The 12,493-nt window shown below is 40.4% G+C and overlaps 2 protein-coding genes across 2 annotated transcripts in view; both read left to right on the top strand.

Moving 5' to 3' along the window:
• The window catches only part of ACAP2 (ArfGAP with coiled-coil, ankyrin repeat and PH domains 2), a 130,268-nt gene extending 125,761 nt beyond the window's left edge, over nucleotides 1–4,507 (top strand). The window contains exon 23 of the mRNA XM_045539991.1: nucleotides 51–4,507. Coding sequence (XP_045395947.1) covers nucleotides 51–151 — 101 coding nt within the window. The 3' untranslated portion in view covers nucleotides 152–4,507. The remainder of the gene's footprint in view (nucleotides 1–50) is intronic.
• A 4,875-nt stretch (nucleotides 4,508–9,382) lies between these two features.
• The window catches only part of XXYLT1 (xyloside xylosyltransferase 1), a 160,792-nt gene continuing 157,681 nt past the window's right edge, over nucleotides 9,383–12,493 (top strand). Inside the window, exon 1 of the mRNA XM_045539990.1 lies at nucleotides 9,383–9,976. Within this exon, the coding sequence (XP_045395946.1) occupies nucleotides 9,473–9,976 (504 nt within the window). The 5' untranslated portion in view covers nucleotides 9,383–9,472. The remainder of the gene's footprint in view (nucleotides 9,977–12,493) is intronic.

Raw genomic sequence — 12,493 nt, 5'->3', positions numbered from 1 at the left:
TACTTTAATTGTATAAATTTTAAAACTGTGCTTATTTTACTTCCATGCAGGTGATGAAACGTACCAGGACATTTTTCGTGATTTTTCCCAAATGGCATCCAATAATCCAGAGAAACTAAATCGTTTCCAGCAAGATTCACAGAAATTCTGATTTTTTTTAAAAAAGGGGAAAATATGAAATTTGGTGACCCCTAATGTATACAGCTGAAAATTTGCAAATTTTTACTGCTTTTGTTCTACTTAATTTTGGTAGATATTGAGTGGTTTGGAAAAAGGTACCCATTCATTGATATTTTTATAAATTAAAACGTAGACCTCTAGTAGTTGGGAGAGGAACCTACTTTAGGACCTCTTTTATTTTAAGAAAGCCTGTATAAAGGGCTGTTTCTTATAGATAAAAGTTGAATCTACATCTAGGCCATTTCTAGGTTACAAGATGCTAAGAGGTTAGACAAAATTTCATTTTTTTGCCAATGGGTGGTAGCATTGATTTTTTTTCATTCATCTTGCCCAGGATCATTCATTCAAGCATGTCTTCGTCAAGTGGGAGCCAACTGTCCTGTCTGCCTCAAGAATGTCTTTTCTTTAGCTTCCCTGATGGTTTTTGGTGATTTAGAAATAGGTTTTGTGTGTGTGTGTGTGTGTGTGTGTGTGTGTGTGTGTGTGTATGTGGTAGCAGCTTAGCTATCATACACATAACAAGTGATTTAATTATTAGAACTAGAAAAATCCCCATTTGCTCATAAATGCAGTTATACTCCTTAGATGACAAAGTATTGTCCCGTACTTTAACATACATACAATGGCTATACAGGTATAGACCATAGTTCAGTCCTTTAGATTTATTCCATCTTATGAGGCAAAAAGAAGCTTTTACTTTTTCAAATCACCAGAAGGATCCCAGTTCAGAAGTTGTACTTCTTCATTGTTGGGCTGATTTCCTAAAATTTTGACAAATTTGTTGATGTAATAAAATTGTGTTTCAAAGGTTACTTGAATGTTGCAAAATTATGCTTTCATCAAAACTTAACTTTCCAAGGAAAAGTTGATTTATAAAATAACATAGGACATTTTTATATTTGAAATTTGTTCTATTAAAGACACATTTTTGCTATTGCTCCTAGTGAAAAAAAATCTCTCTGTACAAAGAAACCCCCGTTTTTTTGCAGTTTATATTAAAATATACAGCAATAAATTGCTTTTTATTTTTTTCTACATCTATCCTGTGTACTTATACACAGTGTACATTCTTTTAAATTATATCATATATATAGCTTTAGTATTTGGTTACATGAATCACAGACCTTTGAATTCTAGAATATTATGGATATACTTTTTACCACTTATATGCTACAAATTAGTCTGATTCCATCTTTGATTGACATGTCTTGACTACAAATAATTTGCCTTATCGTTCCTCTCCAGTGTTGTCAACAATTAAATTTAATCTTCTTTTAGAAATTATATGTAAGTAATGTTACTGATACTCTTTCTAAATAAAAGAGGTCTTTAAATTTATAAAAGAGAAATTATATTTAATTGGATAAATAATAAATTTTCTAACATTTCACTCCCAATAACTAGAGTTTTGTAAATTGATTAAACATTAAATCAGAATCCATCTAAACAGAAATTATACTGAAATAAGTTCACATCACAAAAAATGTTCCAGAATTTGGCCAAATTGCATGCATGTAATGTTTATTAATAGTAGTCACTATATATTATATGAGGATAAAAATATATTTGTAAATTATTTCTGAGGAAATGCTAACTTCTAAACATTGTATTTGAATTACAATAATAGGAACATTAAATCTTTCCTGTTTCACCTCAAAGTCACAGATCATCATTAGGTACTTTATCTGAAGGCAAAAATCTGATTTGTAATTTTTATTACAGTATACTTTGTTATCAATTGTCCAAAAAGGTCAAGGAAAAGAAAGATGGTAAAATAAACAGGAAGAAAGAAAGAGAAGAGAAAGCCTCATTTTTCCTTGACAGTGCCTGTTCCTGTTTTAATCCTAGGACTTCACTCCTAAAGATCCTGACCTTTATTTGAGCAAGTCCAGGTAGTTTTCCTTTTGGATCTGGCCATTGGTGCTTCTAATCACCTCTAGGATCTGTGTGGCTCTGAAGGCAATTCCTTATGACACTCTTACCTCCTGTGGCTTGAGTCTTGAATTGTTAATGTGGCAGTAATTAGTGTCTACTTAAACTTACTGGTTAGAGATATATTTGAAGTGCCCTAAAGATGATCATGGTTGTGAATATCTTCAGAGAAAGCTAAATCTTTAATATTGCATGGAGGCTGGCAGTATAAAAATACATTTCTGTGGCTTGATTCTTTGAATGTGCTGAGACTTAATTTGGACTAAATTTGGCAGAAACGATGTAGTAAACAGCAAGGCTTTAAATTAATAGTTACGAGGTAGGTTGGCTCTTAGGTGAATTTAGCTGTGTCAACTAATAGCTTTTATATAGTATATAACAAATCTGAGTATTGTTATGCTGTGAATTTTTCAGTGCATTGTGAGAAATTGTAGAATAAACAATGTTAATCATACTCTTGGGCTTCATTAGTCAATGTGATTGCCCTTTGTTTTCTTTCCATAACTTATCTGCTATTATTAGTTTCTGATTCCTTATTACTAATCTGTTAGCTCATTATCATTAGCTCACTAACTCAAAAATTAGATTAATATCAGAATAAGAAGGGCAGCACTAACTATGAAGAGTTCATAAAATGCAGTTTTATGTTAGAACTAGAATAAAGGTAATTGAGCAGTTATTTGTAATGCTTCATTGCAACATATTTAAGATTTCTAAGACTTCAAAAATCACCTTTAATGCAATCCTTAGAAATTCAGAAATTTCCTGGGATTCACTACATTACAGTGTTCACCTAATTTATACTGGTTTTCACTGTAGATTTTAATGAACTTTGGTGTTTACTTTCCCAGACATACAGGTTTAATTTGGAATATGTACTTTGGTTCTTCACGACTGCAGTTTGAAAAAAAAAAAAAAAAGTTATACCTTCATAGTCTGACCAACTTAGGTTTGTGACATGTTAGCAGTATTTAAAAAATATATTTTATGCATGTTAATTGTGGTCACAATAAATGAAATTGTGTTTAAAACTAAATTTACCCATTTTGAATAATCAAACATTCCAAGATCACTCTTAGATGGTCAAATTAATACTTCTGTATAGTAGCACTTTGGACCACGGACGTGAGCTGGAAAATGATATATTTTTATAGAATTGTATGTCCAGAATGATTTTAGAACTGCATGATATAGTGGAAAGAGCACTGGACTAGTAGTCACTACCCTTTTTGGATTCAAGGCTCCTCACAAATAAAATGAGTGGAATGAAACAAGGTGAAAGTATAACAACATCCCTTTGTATACTGTTTTACTACTTACAATGTACTTTGGCATTGCTTTATCTCACCTGATTCTCACAGTAGGAATTCTGAGATCTTACCCTCTGAGCTCCAACATTGTCTGTGTTTTTGATCCTAGCGTGTCCCTCTAGTTGTGCAGAGGTGGTTCTCTCGGTTTGCTAGTTGGTGGCAGAGCTGACACCATAACCCAGGTCTGACTACTACTCAGAGGCACTTTACTTGTATCGTGAAATGATTTGAAATCATTGTAAAGCAGCAAAATCTGATAATGACTGCCAGCTTTCCTTGTGTTTTGATAACAAAGACTCCAAATATTCTGGAGAACCTGGATATAAGGTTTGAAGGAATAGACTGGGATTTGAAGACATCAAATTGTAGGAAATTTGACATTTTTGCAATAAGAAACAATGACAGCAAAACATTATAATTTTAATTCACCATATATGTATCAATTTCTTGATGCTTCCAAATAACCTATAAATATGGTTTTATGGATGTTATTTTCTGTTTATATAAACTTATCCTCTTAAAATGGGATCATAGGACAAAGCAGGGTTTGACTAAATAAACTTTTCTCTGTATTGTCTTTTCACTATGTTATTTTCTAAATTTTCTTATTTTTCCTTAAGCTCCCTATTCCCCACATTTTGGATGCTAATTTTAAACAGGGAAAGCTTGCTACATTATAAAGATTGTTGGCACCATTTATTTTACACAAAGGCTAAAGGTTAACTTTTGGAAATGATGAGCTACTTTTCTATGTGTTTACTTGTGCTTTGTGATATTTCTGGATCATTCCAGTCATAAAGACTTATTACATGTAATATTTCTTGCTACCTGTGAAAAGGTATATTTTAAAGAATGTGTAACCAATAGTCCATTCACTTTTTATTAGTATGTAGAGGATTTGTATCTAACTCATGAATGTAGTTTTACTGTAGTTTGTCATTGTAAATGGAGCAAAGTACATTATCTTTGTAGTTATTCTAAAATGTACATTATGTAAGAATTGTAAATATTATACTTGATTAAGTACTTTGTATGCTGAAAAATTACAATAATAAGTCAATAAAGATCTCACCTCTGGCATAGTTCTTTTATGCTCGGACTTCCACTTGTGAAATACACTGCCAACCTATCTGTTAACATGTTATATTTAAGGTACTATTAATATATTCCTTCCCAGCCATTTGAAATTGATCCACATTGATCCTATTTGCTGATTACTTCAATCAAGAAATCTATTTGCTCTTTTAAGTATTTTCTTCTGTCTGATCACAGAGCTGTTATGGTCCCTAATAGATTGGCTAAAAACCTCAAAAAGGCTTTTTTTTGCCCTTGCTCTAATTTTTCTCCATTATAATTGACATACCCTTAAAGATCCTAATCTATGCTGCATATTCACAGCAACAACAAACAAACAGTAAACAAACAACAAACAAAAACATGTTTTTATTTGAATTGGGATTGAAGGGATGGAAGGTTGAGAAAACAACTGGAAGTGCACTGCCTGCTTTTGGCTTTCCTTTAAAAGTTAATTGAAAGCAGACACATAAACTTTTCAGTGTAACTTGCTTTGTTCAGCTTCATTTCATTTTCAGAATAGTTCTGTGAAGAAGAGAAGCCACATTAATAGTCAATAGATGTTTTAAATGAAAACAAAACAGCCTACTTTATTGCAAAAACAATGTTTTATCATTGCAGAAAAATGTTTAACGGTAAATAAAAAGGAAGACAGTAATCCATAATTCCATTGTCTACCTGTTTGGTCCAAAATGGAATCCACTAGCTGTATGTGGATATTTAAATTAATTAAAATTAAACAAAATAAAGAGTTCAGTCCCTCAGTCATACTGTCACATTTTAAGAGCTCAGTAGCCACATGTGGCTAGTGACTATTGTTTTGAACAGGACAGATTATAGGACATACCCATCTTATAGGAAGTTCTGTTGGGTAGCCCGGAAGGAAAAACTTACTTTTTTGGTACATATCCTTCTAGATTTTTGGGTGTGTATGATTATACATTTATACAACAGGATCATACTAGTTGTTACCCACTTTTTCATTTACTACAGGAGAGGATTTTAAAAAATATATTTATTTTGGAAAATTTCAAACATGTACAAAAGTAGAGGAAATAACTTCAGTAGCTATAAATTCATGGCTAACATCATTTTATTTATACTCCCACCCAATTTTCCCCTTCCCTGGATTTTTTTGAACCAAATCCCAGACATTTCACCAGCAAATCATTTAGTTTGTATCTCTAAACTCTAAAAGATAAAGACTGTTTAAAAAATTCTAATATAACACTCCCTAAACTATAAAACTATATAATGAGTACTCATACTTTTCTGATCGTCTCAAATGTGATTTTTAACACATTAACTGCCAAGTGAGTTGTATTTAACTCACGGGAGTTTGGAGCCTGGGGCCTTGTGAAGCATATGTAACTCACATGTCTCTTCACCTTGGGAGCTGCATGAACTATTTTTCAAGTTGCATATAATTCAAGCACAAAAAAACAAAAAATAAATTTTTCATTAAATTAGAAAGGATCATTTTATTTTTGAAGTTTTTATTCTATTTTCGTAATAAAACACCTTGGCCCCAAGGAAAAAAACCTTTTTTCTAGTGTGGCAGTCAGTGTGTTAAAATAGGCTGAGTGCAGTGATTCCTAGCATTTTGGGAGGCTGAGGCAGGAGTATGGCTTGAGGCTAGGAGTTAGAGACCAGTCTAGGCAACATTGTGAGACCCCATCACTATAAAAAAATTAAAGAAATTAGGGTGGCATGGTAGCATGAGTCTGTAGTCCCAGCTACTGGGAAGGCTGAGGCGGGAGTTTGAGTGTACAGTGAGCTATGATTACGCCATGCCACTGCACTCCAGCCTGGGCGACAGAGTGAGAACTTGTCTCTATAAAAAATAAAAATAGATTGTTAAAGTCAGAATTCACGTACGTTCCATACATTGCAATTGGTTAATATGTTTCTTAGTCTCTGAATTTATAGGTTTTTCTCCATTTGTTATTTTTTAAAATTTCCACTTGCAGTTTGTTGAATACATCACTTTTAATGACTAGTATTATTCTTATTTAACCACTTTACTGATGATCATTTGATTCCATTTTTATTTTTTGCCATCATAAACCTAGCTCTGCTTTATCCTTATGGCAAATATTTTAGAACATTCTTAATTATTTCCTTAGGATTAATTCTGAGAAGTGAAAATACTGGTTTAATGGGTGGATATATTTTTGAGGCTCATTCAGTGTGTCAGGTGGTATGTTAGGTACTGGGGACATTGTGGTTAAAAACAGGAAGTAAACCTGCATCTTGTTCTCTTAGAGTTCTTGTAATGGAGAAAGATGGGCCTAGGATATAGGTAGCCCTTATGGAATTGTTGAGGATGGGAGGTGTTTAGAGATCATTCATGTAGGCAGTGACATGTAAGCCAAGGTCTGAAACAGAAAGAGGCTGGATAATATATCCAGGTTTACAGATGTGGAAATCACACAACAGGAAAAACCAATTACCAGTAATCTCTAGTCAGAAATCAGAGAACTTGTCGAAAGTTTATGTTAGAACTGAAGGGTTATTGGTACTTACCAGAGTTCTTTGTCTCCTTAGCTATGGTATGATACACCCAGATATATCTATTTTAAGCTGAGAAAATAACACATACCACCATCTGGCACACTACATACTGTTTTTTATTTATCTATTTTCCCCTGCTAGAATGTGTGCTCTATGAGGTCAAGGATTTTTGTTTTTTCACTGCTGTATCCTTAGGTGCTACTAGTTTGCTTGGTATGTAGTACTCAATATTTATTGAATAAATGACTAACTGGCCACCTTGAACCTACTATTTTGGTTTTTAGTCAACAATATACTTAAGAAAGCTGCAATATTAATTTTTCTTTATGGGCAAAGAACTGGGAATGATAAGCTGCAACTTGGAGATAAGAACAGCCTCATGAGTATTTTTTAACTTCCTATGTAAAACATAAATGAACTTGTTATTTATTTTTTATCCATAAATTCCAGGAGTAGTGATCTTCTAAAGGTTTGAAAGATAAAACATTTGTCAAATACATTAATTCTAGAATATATGGCAGAGAAAAAAGCCACCTTATTAGGTGAGGGACTAAAAGTTGCAATTCCAGAATAATTTCTCCTTTGTTAATGAACAATAATTAGAATGTAATAATACAGCTATAGCATGCTGCTTGGAGAGTCTGTGGAATGGATAATAAAGCCTTAATAGAGATTTGGGGTTTAGTATTTATAAATAACCCAAGAAAGCTATGGCTGCTAAATTACATTTTTGTACATGTTGGATATTTAGGCTTTAAAAACAAAAAGTTTAGTGTCTCTAGCATAGTTTATTGTTTACTAAGTGCTAGGCATTGTTCTGCTTGTTATCTATTGCCTCTCATAACCCTATGGGGCATAGGCATACTAGTATTAGCCTCATTTTCCAAATGGGTGTAATTGTGGTTCAGGGTAATTAAGAACCTGCCTAAAGTCTAACAAGTTGCTGTGGTAGAGCTGGAGTTCCAGCCTGGACGGTCCACCCCAGAGCTTAACCAGTGTCGTATGCTGAAGGTTGTGGTAAAATACACACATTTCAGAGCTTTCATTACTGCTTTTAGAGCTCATCTTGGCTAAAGGCTTGAGCTTTGGAAGCAGTAAGACTTGGGTTGAGATCCTGGCTCCCTTACTTACCAGCCAGCTCGGTTTGGGTAATTTTCTAAACCTCAATTTTCTCAATTGTAAAATACCTCTATCTCATAGAGTTGTGAAAATCAAATGAATTACTAAGGTGTGGTATTCTGCTATTTTTTTTTTTTCGGCAAGGTGAGTAGTTTGTGTTGAACTTGTTGCAGGTCTGTTTCAGAGGTCCGATGTTTTTCAGAAAAGTGTTGCTCCAATTGAAAAGAACAAGAGTTAAAAATGAGATGAACGGTGGTTCTGGGAAAGGTGGGCTCCACTCACACTTGAAGAAATAACGGTATGGCTCATAAACCGGTGAGAGATGGATTTGTATGCGCATTTGTCCATGAATTTTCACCTCGATCTCTTTTAAGCATGCAGACCACTTGTACATGTTTACTTCAAAACTACTGGTGCACCATCAATTCTTAGAAGATTTAGGTTAATGGGTTTTTATTTATGTAGTTGGCAGTGTTCAACTATCTAGGGTCAACACTGCCCTGGCTAGCTGTGTGAACTTGGGCAAATTAACTCAGTGTGGCTCAGTTAAGAATTTGCAGAACTCCCTGGGACATATTAAGGCTCTTGATAAAGTGTCAAAGTCTGTTTCAAAAGTAAATACGAATTCATACCACTCTCTCGGGTGTTACTACTCTGGGGCTCTCTGAACTACCACGGTGTTTCGGGCAGCGGGGTCCCCCTGCTGGCCACATCCTTTGGATTACCTTTGGTCTGTGTCAGAGGTGCCAAGTGCGGTGGGAGGCGCCGCAAGTGTCATTGCTACTTCAGCGTGAAAGGGCAAGCAGCTTGCTAGTTTAAATTCCTGTCTCCAGCTAGTCTCCAAGGTATGAAGGGAGGAGGGGGAGAGGACTTAAAGCCTCCAACAAATTAGGAAGAAAAGATACAGAAATAAAAGTTTTCCCTCTTCCTGCGTCCACTTTACCTTTTTGCTAACCGAAGGTCCTGCACTGGGTCGCTTCAGTCCCTTTCAAGGCTCAGCTTCGAGATCTGGCCTCTGGGGCGGGGCACGTGGGCGCGCCGGTTCTCACGGGCTGCACAGCGCGCAGGCCTTCCGGACGCCTGGCTTCTCGGACCGCCCCTCCCGCTGGGCCTCGAGAGCCCGCGCGCCGTCCCCCGGCCCGTAATCCTTCCGAACCTAGGACCCGGCGGCTGCCGGCAGCCCTGGCCCCGCCTCTCCGTAGGTCAGCGCCCGCCATTGGCTCTGGGCAGCGCGGCCACGCCTCCGCCATGGCCGCCGCCTGCTGCCGGGGCTACTAAGTGGCTGCCGGGGTACCGGTCGCCGCCGGCGCTTCCTGGCTGCCGGGTCCGCCGGCTCGTGGCGCATGGGCCTGCTCCGAGGCGGGCCCCCATGCGCTCGGGCCATGGCGCGCCTGGGCGCCGTGCGCTCCCACTACTGCGCGCTGCTGCTGGTCGCGGCGCTTGCAGTCTGCGCCTTCTACTACCTGGGCTCGGGCCGGGAGACCTTCTCCAGCGCCACCAAGAGGCTGAAGGAGGCCCGCGCCGGGGTCCCCGCCGCGTCCTCGCCGCCCGCGCCGGAGGTGGCGCGGGGCTCCGTGGCGCCGGCCCTGGGCGCCAAGGCCAAGAGCCTGGAGGGCGGGGGGTCTGGGCCGGTGGACTACCACCTGCTGATGATGTTCACCAAGGCAGAGCACAATGCCGCGCTGCAGGCCAAGGCCCGCGTCGCGCTGCGCTCGCTGCTGCGCCTCGCCAAGTTCGAGACGCACGAGGTGCTCAACCTTCATTTCGTGAGCGAGGAAGCCAGCCGCGAGGTGGCCAAAGTCCTGCTGCGGGAGCTCCTGCCGCCCGCCGCCGGCTTCAAGTGCAAGGTGAGCGGGGCTGCAGCTAGGATCTCCCGGTGGGTGGCCCACTCGGTCCTAGGTGATGTCTTGCGCTCTCCCGGCAGGGCTCCAGGGGATGAGGGGTGGGGTCTTCGCTGCGCTGCCCACTTGAAACGCCTGTGACCTAACTCCCTCCGCCCTTCCCTAAATGTGCGCTTGTCGCTAGCGGGAGGCCTTGCCCGGGGGCGTGTCCGGGAGCCGGAGGCGCTTAGCCGGTGCCGGAGTGAAGCTGCGGTGTTAACTGACTTTAACGTGGCTCGCTCCCCTTCTCCCCAGCCTTCCCCTGCATTAAGTGCAGCCCCCTGGAGAATCAGCACGCCCCCATTTGCTAGCGTTGCAGGGTTCAGCAGTGCCTTCAGAGTCTGCACCTCTTTTTATGTTCCTCAGTGTTTGACTTTTGAGAATGGGACTGGTCATTTGAAGGCACCATTTGTCGCTCCGAGCAAAGTCTGCTGGACAGGGTCTCGGTGAGGCCTCTGGAAGTGTCGAAGTTGTAGTGATATTTCTCATAGCTCTTAAGGTATTTCAGTCGGATCTGGTCAAACCTAGTGTGAACTATCCGTCTCATCTCCTCTCTGTCCCCACTTCTCCCCTACCCTGAAGGATCCTGAACGTATTTAGAGAACCCGCAGGTTTCTCCAAGTGAGGAAGGGAAAGCTCCAAGAGGAAAAGATATCTGAGGGGAGCACGGCTAGCCACCTTGTCCCAGGCTGGACCAACCTGCCACTGTGGCAGCGCCCATCTGTCCCCACCATCTCCCTTTACCGCCTGCCTCTGCCTGTCCAAGATTGGGTTCCTGACTTGGTGTGAATTACTTCATTCAAATTGTTTGCCTTATTTTTACCTAATAATTGTACAGAGGGAATCCAAGAGATTTTTGGATAAGGAGTAGTAAGTGATCCAAAGGATGGAGACCGATGTTGGCTGGGGAAGGGTGCTAAGGCTGTGACTGAGGGAGTGACTCAGGGGAGCTGCTGGCAGGATCCTGCAGGATTCAGGAGTCTGCAGTGGCTCCCTGTTGCCTACAGAGTCAAGTCCCAATTTCTTGGTAGGGCCCTCTGTGTTGTGAGCCTGGCCCTCCTTTCTGGCGTCACCTATCTTCCTCTGTATGAACCTTATATCTTAACTGTAGTGACCGTGCACTTATACAAGCTGTACTTTCTGCCCAGAATGCCCTCATAGGCCCTTGACTACTCTTTACTCAGCTTTCACCTTTCCTGAGAATGTCCCTAGACCCTGGGGACTGTCCATGCCCAACCCTCCGCAGCTCTCAGTTCTGCTTCCTCCACAGCATCCTAGGCCAATGTTTTTCCTTGTACCATATTTTCCCTTTAAGGAGCACTTCTCTCTTGTAAGAAAAGGTCTGGAGAGCAATTTAAATTGATTTGAGTTGTGTTAGAAACCTTAGAAAGAGGAAGGCAGCTCCTTACCCACCCATGAACAAATAAGCCCATCAGGGACATCACTCTGGTTAGGGAAGGGCACTGGGGCTGGACTTTGTGCTGTAGGAGGCCAAGAATCCAGGTCCTGGAGCCTGTGGGTGCAGAGCCCTTTGAGACTCACTGTCTGACTTGGGGTTTTCAGCCTGGGATCCATCTGGATTTACCTAATTGGAATCTCTGGAAGTGGGGTCTGGCACCCTGTCCCAGGTGATCTTAAGGACCCTAACATTTGAGAAACCCTGCCCTAGTCTAGGGGAGAAAACAGAAAGCCCTTGGCCACAGGGTCAGTCTGGGCAGATTTGGGATTTAACCAGGTCTCCAGATGCCGCCCTGAAGACCAGTATTGTCATCTCTTCGCCTTCTGAGTTAGAGGTAGCAAGCTGGGCCTACTCTACACCGTTGCCAGGTCTCTAGCCTCGTCTTGTCCCTGGCTCTAGCTGCAGCTCTTGTTGTACACCCTGTGCTTTCCAGCCTGCATGACTTTGCTCATGTTGTTCTTTCTCCATTTCCACATTTTGCCCATCGTCAGATAGCATCCCCTCCTTGGAGCCGTCTAAGGAACCCCCAGCTGAAAGATTTGTCTTCCTGTCTTCTTCTGGGGCTGTGACTATACTATGTCTTATCACCCATCCCTGTTTACAGTACCCAGCACTTAGTTGGCACCAGAAATAGTGGCCCAGGGATGGATCCAGCCTCAGCACCAGGCTCCTGTCTTAGAGTATGTTTCATGCTCGGACTCCCTCCCTTTGCTGGGCCCAGTTCTCACAGCCTCACCCAAGGCCTGGGGACAGCTGCACGTGGCCTCAGGGAACTGACACTTCCCCTGTTGAGACATGAGGGGTGAGGGTCTGGGGCTTTTAGCCGGATGGCAGTGGTCAGGTAAGGGTTTATCAGTCCTGGCATAAAATTACTGTCATTACTTTTGAGTTCGTATTTTGTGAATTTGTTTTCTGTTTGTGATAAAAGGTGTTCTTTTTTTCTTTAAGTGTGTGGTTCTAAAAGGTTTGCTTTATTTTATTTGTGATTTAATTCTTCCTCAGGTTTAGAGTATTCTTGGAAAGAG

Source organism: Lemur catta, chromosome 1 (genome assembly GCF_020740605.2).
Source record: "Lemur catta isolate mLemCat1 chromosome 1, mLemCat1.pri, whole genome shotgun sequence".
NCBI lineage: Eukaryota > Metazoa > Chordata > Mammalia > Primates > Lemuridae > Lemur > Lemur catta.
The sequence above is the reverse complement of the archived record's forward strand: the minus strand, read 5'-3'. Positions and strand labels throughout refer to the sequence as shown.